At 40.1% G+C, this 10,000-nt stretch overlaps 3 protein-coding genes across 3 annotated transcripts in view; all 3 read left to right on the forward strand.

Moving 5' to 3' along the window:
* LOC132151479 (PRELI domain containing protein 3B-like) overlaps positions 1–10,000 on the forward strand; it is a 401,075-nt gene that overhangs the window by 199,885 nt on the left and 191,190 nt on the right. The gene's annotated exons all lie outside the window — the stretch shown is intronic.
* Positions 1–10,000, forward strand: part of LOC132151476 (neurexophilin-2-like) — a 199,281-nt gene that overhangs the window by 107,955 nt on the left and 81,326 nt on the right. The window lies entirely within an intron of this gene.
* LOC132151475 (serine hydroxymethyltransferase, mitochondrial-like) overlaps positions 1–10,000 on the forward strand; it is a 23,865-nt gene that overhangs the window by 9,440 nt on the left and 4,425 nt on the right. Inside the window, exons 3-9 of the mRNA XM_059559585.1 lie at positions 103–182; positions 1,602–1,802; positions 1,893–1,974; positions 2,793–2,915; positions 5,720–5,859; positions 6,587–6,749; positions 7,482–7,581. Of these exons, the coding sequence (XP_059415568.1) occupies positions 103–182; positions 1,602–1,802; positions 1,893–1,974; positions 2,793–2,915; positions 5,720–5,859; positions 6,587–6,749; positions 7,482–7,581 (889 nt within the window). The remainder of the gene's footprint in view (positions 1–102; positions 183–1,601; positions 1,803–1,892; positions 1,975–2,792; positions 2,916–5,719; positions 5,860–6,586; positions 6,750–7,481; positions 7,582–10,000) is intronic.

The following is a 10,000-nucleotide window of genomic DNA, read 5'->3' on the forward strand; positions in this document are numbered from 1 at the left end:
TAAGAGGTATGAAGAACCGACACACTTGAGATCTTCATCATGCCACGTGTTTGAGCTGTTAGATGTATTGTTATTTTGGTCTGTGTGTGTGTGTGTTAACAGAACTTCTGCAGTCGTGCGGCTCTCGAGGCTCAGGGTTCGTGTCTCAACAACAAGTACTCTGAAGGATACCCTGGAAAAAGGTGTCTTTCTAAATTAATCTTATTATTTTTATTTGGTTTTATGTATTTTTAAAGATGACATATCATGAAAATCTGACTTTTTCCATGTTTACATACTAAACTTGGCTCCCTGGTGCATCTACCAAACCAGGAAAAACGTGAAAAAGATTAACCCAGGAGCTTTGTTTTGTGTTTTTAACAAACGTTTATTTATTTGACCGTTTAAGCGCAAAAAGACATGAAAGAGAGCTTAGTTTAAAACTCGCACAATTAATGTGGCTTTATTTCAGTGCGATAGACATGATAATCAAAACCAAACAGATGTTTTTTTTTAGCAGGGTTTCTGGTGTACGGGCTCCGCCCTATTTTGGAAAAGGGGCGGGGATAAGCAGCTAATTTGCATTTAAAGATATAGTCACGAAAACTGAGTGTTTCCTGTTCCTCTCAAAAAAGGCCTTTTGAAAATGATATAATTATCCGTTTAGTTATTTGAGCTGAAACTTCACACACACATTCTGGGGACACCTGAGACTTATATTACATATTGTAGAAAAAGGCATAATAGGTCATCTTTAATTTATATATATATATATATATATATATATATATAATAATTTTTTTTTAAATAAATTTTATGGTTATTATTAATTTATCTATTAAAAAAATTATAAATTTTATGGTTTTCTAAGTGTATATATTTGTATTGTTATGATTTAATAGTTTATTTATTTTTAGTGTTTAATTTAATTTATCTACTTTTGTTTGCATTTATTATTTATTTGTATTTGTAATATTTTTTTAATCTTTTTTTATAAATTTTTATTTAATTTGTTTTATGTCGCTATTTTAATGTCATTAATATTTCTTTTTTTCAATAAAATGTATCTACTTTATTTTTTTATTTTACGAAATGTAATGTATTGTTATGCATTTATAATTAATGATTTATTCATGAGATTGATGTTGATAGGATCACAGTAGTCTGATGTGCTACATCTGTGTGTGTGTGTGTGTGTGTACTTGCGTGTGCGCGTGTGGTCTGTGTGCGTGTGATGTGTGCGTGTGTGTACTTGCGTGTGCGCGTGTGTGTGTGTGTGTGTGCGCGCGTGTGGTGTGTGTGTACTTGCGTGTGCGCGTGTGTGTGTGTGTGTGTGCGCGTGTGGTGTGTGTACTTGCGTGTGCGCGCGCGTGTGTGTGTGTGCGTGTGTGGTGTGTGTGTGTACTTGCGTGTGCGCGTGTGTGTGTGTGCGTGTGTGGTGTGTGTGTGTACTTGCGTGTGCGCGCGTGTGTGCGTGTGTGTGTGTGCGCGTGTGTGCGTGTGTGTGTGTGCGCGTGTGTGTGTGTGCGTGTGTGGTGTGTGTGGTGTGTGTGTGTACTTGCGTGTGCGCGCGTGTGTGCGTGTGTGTGCGTGTGTGTGTGTGTGTGTGTGTGCGCATGCAGGTATTACGGTGGTGCAGAGGTGGTGGATCAGATCGAGCTCTTGTGTCAGAAGAGGGCTCTGGAGGCGTTTGACCTCGACCCGGCTCTGTGGGGCGTCAATGTTCAGCCCTACTCCGGATCTCCAGCGAACTTCGCCGCTTACACAGCCGTCCTGAACCCTCACGAACGCATCATGGGCCTGGACCTGCCCGACGGAGGACAGTGAGTGACCCTCTCTCTCTCTCTCTCTCTCATTCACTGAACTCTCTCGCCCGCTCGTCAGATGTGTAATGAGTCCTGTGTCTCTGTCAGTCTCACTCACGGATACATGTCTGATGTCAAGCGGATCTCAGCCACCTCCATCTACTTCGAGTCAATGCCCTACAAACTCAACGTAAGTTCACATCGCGTCTGACCCTCTGTGCTTCTACTGCCATTAATTCTAACCATAGTGACACTAAATATTAAAAGCCTAATTAAGAGTCAACCAGACTGTGTGTGTGTGTGTGTGTGTGTGTGTGTGTGTGAGATGGATGAGTGGTCAGTCTCCTCTCTTTGGGAGACATAATAGGAAATCGACAGGCGGCCCTCAGACACACACACACACACACACACACACACACACACCAGTGTGACCCTCAGACTGGTGTCAGTGTGATGGAGTGATCAGACAAGACAGATGGAGTGAGAGAGAGAGAGAGAGAGAGAGAGACTAGTTTGAGGGGGAAATGTTTTTTATCTATTTATACATGTTTTTGTATTGCATTTTTTTTTACCCTTTGTTTATTATTATTAATATTATTATTATTTATTATATTTATTTATTTTTCTAAAAGCCCCTCCCCAAGTTATACCCAGTTATAAATATTTTATATATTTTATAGTACAAGAAATTATTATAAAAAATGTATAAAATACTATATATATAGTATTATTATTATTATTATTATTATTATTATTATTATTATTATTTGTTTTTCTTTTTTGTAAAAGAAATGTTGATGATAAATCTAGATGTCAAAGATTTGTTGAGACTGAGAAATATACTGTTATAAACTCCTTAATGGTTAACCTTCTCTCTCTCTCTCTCTCTCTCTCTCTCTCTCTCTCTCTCTCTCTCTCTCTCTCTCTCTCTCTCTCTCTGTCTCACTCACTCACACACACACACACACACACACACACTCTCTCTCTCACACACACACACACACACAGCCTGAGTCCGGTCTGATAGACTACGATCAGATGGAGTTGACGGCTCGACTCTTTCGACCCAGACTCATCATCGCCGGCACCAGCGCTTACGCTCGCCTCATCGACTACAGCCGCATCAAGAAGGTCTGAATCTCTCTCACATTTCTTTATTGGAATGATTAATCATTTTGCTCAGTTTTATTTGTATGGTTGTAAAGCATTTGACGATCAGCTCAGCTGCATACAAATAAACATACATAAACTAAAGGAATGGTTCACCCAAAAGTGAAAATGATCTGAAACTCATCAGAGATCACGAGGAGTTTGTTTCTTCATCAGGTTTGTAGAAATGTAGCATTGCATCAGTGTCTCATCAATGGATGCTCTGCAGTGAATGGCTGCCGTCAGAATAAGAGTCTGATAAAAACATCACAATAATCCACAGCACTCCAGTCCATCAGTGAACATCTGGAGAAGACAAAAGATGAAACAGTGAAAAAGTGTTCTGGTCTGAATCAGGAGAGAAATCTGCACAGATCAAGCAGCGTTTAAACAGCTCTAAACTAATCTGTGAGAGACAACAGCAGATGCACTTTTCCACTGGAGGAAGTGTTATTATGTTATATTAAGGAAAGAAAGATCATATTTAAATAAAAGAGCTTAATCTACAACAGTGTTTAGAAGACTTCCTTTCCAGTCCACCAAGAGCATTTATAGTTCATCTAATCTAAACTAAATTAAATTAGATTAGAAAAAGGAAATAAAGAAAAATGTAAATTTAAAATTATGCAAAAGGAAAATAGTCCAAACATACATTAAGATATAAATACCAAACTGAGTTTATTTTTGCTGTCTCGACTGCTCTCTTTATTCACACACACTCGTCTGTCTCTCTGAAACATTTGTGTTTAACTGTTCAAGTCTGACGCCTCGGAGACGACAAACATATCCACTGATCCTGACGCTTTCTGCTCACAGTACAGTGAACACACACACACACACACTAGGGCTGTCAAAATTGACGTTCGAATATTCCCTCTAAAAAATACACGAATATTCAACTATTCGAACATCTGGTTGCGCATGTTGTCAATGACGCGCATTACGTCAATAACAGGCAAAAATAATACAAAGAGACATAACTACTTGTATAGATAGTCTATTTGAGTCTATTTATTGAAGTTTTACAGCATATAGAACTGACATTGAATGCTCCGAGCGAGCTGTGCTGTGGTAAACATGGAACTTTTCCTTGACATGAAACGATAAATAATCAAACCTCGGATCCATTGCTTGACAGAACTCCCCGAAGCCTGTCCCATCCGCGATACTGATCGGTCTCGTGTCCTTAAAAATGAACGAAATTATTTTATCCGTTATGGCCTCAGACAAAGAGCTTGTGGCGGGCGACGCAAAGTAACGTTAAGTGTCAAGACGTGACTGTTTAGCTGGAGTTCCACACATTATGCCATGCTCATTTGGGTGCACATTTTTGAGATGTGACCTCATGTTGCTAGTGGTCGAATGGTATGCTAACTGTATCTTAAATAGCTGGCATTCAACAATCTCGCGGGTCAACAATTTTACCTCATTTTCTCAGCTGCGGTCGAGTTGGGCTCTGCACTTGCTGGTATCTTCCATGAAGACGCGTCAACTTTCAGCAGTGATGCTGTGCCAGACAGTGTGACTCCTGTGAGGCTGTGACCTGTCCCTGAACCCTCAGGCGCTAGCGGCCCACTCGCACAGCAGACAACCACGCCTCTACTAACGCAGGCCTTTTTTTCCACTTTTTTTTTTTAAAAATTCGAATATTAATTTTCACCTTCGAAATTCGTTTTTTTAAAACTATTCGAATACATATTCGAATTTAGAATATTCGCTGACAGCCCTAACACACACACACACACACACACACACAAACACACACACACAAACACCCACTCACTCACTCACTCACTCACGCACACACACACACTCTCTCACACACACACACACACACACACACAAACACCCACTCACTCACTCACTCACTCACGCACACACACACACTCTCTCTCACACACACACACACACACACACACCAAGAAACACACACACGCACAGAAACACACACACAAAGAAACACACACATGCACACAGAAGCACACAGAAACACACACGCACGCACACAGACAGATACGCACACACACGCACACACAGAAACAATCACACATATGCGAACACACACACACATGCATACACACAGAAGCACATGCGCACACAGAAACACACATGCATGCAGAAACACACACACACACAGACAGATACGCACACACACACGCACACACACAGAAACAAGCACACACACGCATACACACATGCATACACACAGAAGCACACACACGGAAACACACATGCACGCAAAAACACACACACACAGAAACTTGCACACACTCACACTCATACACACACTCTTACACACACACATGCATACACACAGAAGCACATGCGCACACAGAAACGCACACACGGAAACACACATGCACGCAAAAAAACACGCACACACACACACTCACACTCAGTCAAACACCCACACACACACACTCAGTCAAACACCCACACACACACACACACACTCACACTCAGTCAAACACCCACACACACACACACACACACTCCACGGCAGATTAAGAGCATCAGTGTGCATAACATTATCAGTGTCTGATCAGCTGGAGATTATCTTTACCCGAGAGCGTAGCGTCACGCTCAGAAGTGTTAGTGAAGCGCCTGCAGTCTCTGGGGCTCGTTCCCTGGAGAAGCGCTCGGATCTCATCAGGTCAGTCTCCGATGGGCCGATAACGGTGCGCTTTGATTGTGATGTTTGCTGCGAGCGCCGCGGATCTCAGTTTCTCAATGCTTTCATAATCCTCCCTGAGCTCTGTCTTACTCTGCTCTCTGTCTCCGGACAGCTGTGCACCGAGCTGAACGCATACATGCTGGCGGACATGGCTCACATCAGCGGACTGGTGGCAGGCAAAGCCATTCCCTCGCCGTTCACACACGCCGACCTCGTCACCACAACCACACACAAATCACTGCGAGGATCCAGGTACAGCTCGAGCAGTGACTGAGATCCATCTCTCAAAGCCTGTGTGCAGGACTAGTGTTTAGTGCACAAACCATTCATTCTGGGAAAGAAGTTAATGTGTTTATGCATCAAGTCTGCTTTTAGACATTTTCAAGACATTTACAATGTTACAGACCATTTCTATTTCAAATAAATTCTGTTCTTTTGAACTTTCTATTCATCTGTGAATCCTGAAAAATAAAATGCATCACAGTTTCCACAAAAATATTAACGTTTTAAACAATGATAATAATCAGAAATTTTTCTATTAGAATAATTTCTGAAGCACATGTGACACTGAAGACTGGAGGAATGATGCTGAAAATACAGAGAAATAAATTACACTTTAACAGCTATTAACATAGAAATTAGTTTTTACTGTATTTTTGATCAAATAAATGCATAAAGACGATAAACTTGCAGTGTAACAGAACACATGCAGTAAGTTACATTGTCACATGACATAAAAAGTAATGAAATAAAATGTTTATTTGGTCCAGTTTTGTGTAAAGTTATGCCATATCAAATGAGACGAGAGCTCAAAATCACAGCAGACTGAGGGAGCTGAAAGTCACATTGCATTATGGGATTTCATGCAATATGCACTGCACATTTTTAGAAAATGTAGATGATCTGGGTGTTGCATGCATGTAGATGATATTGTGCATTAACGTTACTCCTCCTCCTCTGCTCTGGCTCCTCCCTTCAGGGCGGGGCTTATCTTCTACCGGAAGGGCGTGCGCTCGCTGGATAAGAAGGGCAAAGAGGTCATGTATGACCTGGAGGAGAAGGTCAACTTCTCTGTGTTCCCTTCGCTTCAAGGCGGCCCTCATAATCACGCCATCGCCGGCGTCGCTGTGGCTCTCAAACAGGTACAGCTTTGCTTTCACTTCCAGAAGTGAAACTTGTCTTTCCACAAGTGGATATGGATATTTTAAAAGCTGATGCTGATTTCATAAAGAGCTGGGTGGCAGATATTAAACTAGTTTATATAATACCACACTATTTAATTTAAATGCACATGCATGATGAGTGCTGAAATTAATATTTATGTATTTCACACAATACTTACTAAATTACATAATTTGAAAATCAATAAACACTAAGTATTATTCAGTTAAATTCTATTTTAGTATTTCTCACAAATAAAGAAATTGTTAAAAATATAAAGAAAAAGGAAGACGCTGTAACTTATAATCGCACTGGGAATCGTATTTTTTATACTTGTAAAAATGACATGCTGACTGAAGATGATAAAGTATTATAGTGCTTGCCTGTCTGTTTCTCAGCACTGTCAAAATAAAAGTCCTGGAATGCTTCTGACATGATTAGCCGATGCCGATAATTAAAAAAAAAAAGCCAAATATCGGCCGATATATCGGTTGATTAATACTCTCTACTTTGATTCACTGTGTTTATTAGCAGTTCATTTGCTGAATTAATATCCTGCAATTTAATATGCAGCATCATTTGAGTCCTGGAGCTTCTCTCTGTCTGTCAATCATCTCATATTCTCTCTCATCTTCTCCTGAACAATGGCAGGTGCACTTGGGAGCTCTTTTATGATTTCCGATAATCGGTAGCTCTTCATTCTCTCTCTTCAGGCCATGACGCCCATGTTTCGTGAATACATCGCTCAGGTTCTGAAGAACTCGAAGGCCATGGCCGACGCGCTGCTGAAGAAGGGCTACACGCTGGTCTCGGGTGGGTTTTCAGACGCTGTAGGTTTTGTCTTCAGGTGAGCAGAACGTGTTCGTCTGGGACTGAGACGACGACGTCACTGGATTCTCCCGGAAGATGAAGTTAGTTTTCCTGTGTTTTATCAGTGTGTGCTGCAGGAGTGAGACTCAAACCCATACAAATTAGCGGAACTAATTAACTAAAAAGCAGGTGATTATACTCCGCAGTATTAATGAATATTCCTGTTAATGACTCCGTGTTCGGTTGTATGGAAGTGAAGCAGTAACACACTGATGCACCAAAGACCTGCAGACGCATGAAGCTCTACTAACAGCTTCTTTAAATCACATCCATCATATCATCATGCAGACAGGCTTAAAAACATAAACAGAAGAAAATACAACCCGGATCACATTGACATGGTTGGTGTCGAACCATCATATTATTGGTCAGTCTTTAAAAACATTTAGACAATGTTTTTCAGGGTTTCTGCGAGTCTTAATTCACCTTTAGTAAATCAAAGCTCTTAAATCAGAGCAGAACGCCTGAAAATCATGGCATTAAGCACTGCAAAACATGAATACCTTCCTCAGTATTTCTGTCTTGTTTTCCAGCACAAATATCTAAACATCCTTAAATCAAGATACATTTATCGGAGATGCAAAAGAAGATGTGAAGCCAGAAATTGATCAAAATGAAGTTGAGCTTATGCTTAAAACAAGAACAAATATCGGTCAATGAGATTTTAAAATGTCTTTTCCCTTTGAATGAAGTTTATTTTTCGGAGCCAGTTAACGCATATTTGTAGAGCTGAAACAACGAATCGATTTAATCGATTAAAATCGATTATTAAAATAGTTGTCAACTAATTTAGTCATCGATTTGTTGCTAAATAACTTTTATTTGCCGTAAGCGGCTCATTTCGTGCATATTTCAAATCTGCGGTGACCAAAGTGTGGCAGTAATGAGCCACCGGAGGTTTTACTCAGCCAGTACAGCAGGAGAAGTAGCGAATAGCCAATAGCTGGCCTCGTTTTATGTCACGTGCTTCCCGAGCAGCGTCTCTGCAGCATTCAGCGTGATGTGGGAGTACTTTACATTGAGACTTTAAAAAAGAAGAGTAACCATTAAACTCTGCACTACTGCACTGTTTAAGGGGACGTTCACATATCGCGTCTTTTGCGCGCTCAAGTTCGTTATTTCCAACACCGCACCGCATTGAGTTAAAAACATTTAAACTTTTCAGAATGCCGCAAGCGCATCGCGGGTCATGTGACAAGAACTAACCAATCAGCTTCATCCTTTCCCGTAACAACGTTAAAAGCTCAGTCAAGATGAAAGGAACAGCTGATCATAGTTGTATATGGATTTCCATTTTGAAATAAATTTAGTAGCAGAGCTACTGCAAGCGATTTTTTTGAGCTACAAATCCGTTTATCCTTTGCTGAAATTTCCGCGTCTTCAAGGAGAGAGCACGTCATGGTCGCTTAGCAAAGGCAGACGCCTCAGGGGCGCTTCTGCACGAGCGCTTTGGAAAGAAGGAGAAAGCGGTGCGCCTAGCGTTTTCCACGCGTTTTAGGCGCGATATGTGAACGGCCCCTAAGACTTTCCTTTGTGCAGATTCTCCAGTACAATGTTGTTTGCAAATGTTTAGTCGTAAAAGCTGATAACATTGCTTTTTAATTGTAACAGTTAACATTTAAAGCTTTACAAACATGTTCTGTGATCAGTTTGTCGTTTACCAGTTCAAAATTCAGTCGTGCAGCCTAATTATGACTGAATGAGAGAGGTAAATGTTTAAAGATATTTGAAATGCACTTTTTTTCTAAGTATTCACTGCTCTTTTTCACACAGCAGGTTTTTTGTGTGTGTCCTATTTTTTTTCTGGACAACCTTCTGATGGATTTTACTTTAAATTGTGAGTTCCATTCAGGTTTCATGCCATTGACACTTTTTTTGAAGGATTGTTTACAATTTCACAGCAAAAGCTATAAAGCTGTTTCCCAGTAAATAATAAAATACAATGCACTGCAATTTTATTCTGTTTTATCCTTATTCTTCGTGAAAATATGTTCTGAAAGATTCCTTAATAAGCTTTGTTCAGGATGTTAAACTACTTTAGGAGCTCTAAGGACTGCCACGGTGAAAACATTATTTGAAATCTCCTTGTGAAATTTGCTAGAGTATGGGTCAGTGTTCTGATTGCAGAAGAGTTCGACAAAGGATTACTAGTGCAAAATGGTTAAAATCTCTTAAATCTATGCTGAATGATAAAGACCATTTATTAATAATTTACTTGGGGAAAAAATGGAAAAAACTAAAATATAAGTACATAAACCGATTAATCGTAAAAATAATCGACAGATTAATCGATTATCAAAATAATCGTTAGTTGCAGCCCTACATATTTGTTCTTGTTTTAATCATGAACTCACTTCATTTT

This window comes from Carassius carassius, chromosome 10 (genome assembly GCF_963082965.1).
Source record: "Carassius carassius chromosome 10, fCarCar2.1, whole genome shotgun sequence".
Lineage (NCBI taxonomy): Eukaryota > Metazoa > Chordata > Actinopteri > Cypriniformes > Cyprinidae > Carassius > Carassius carassius.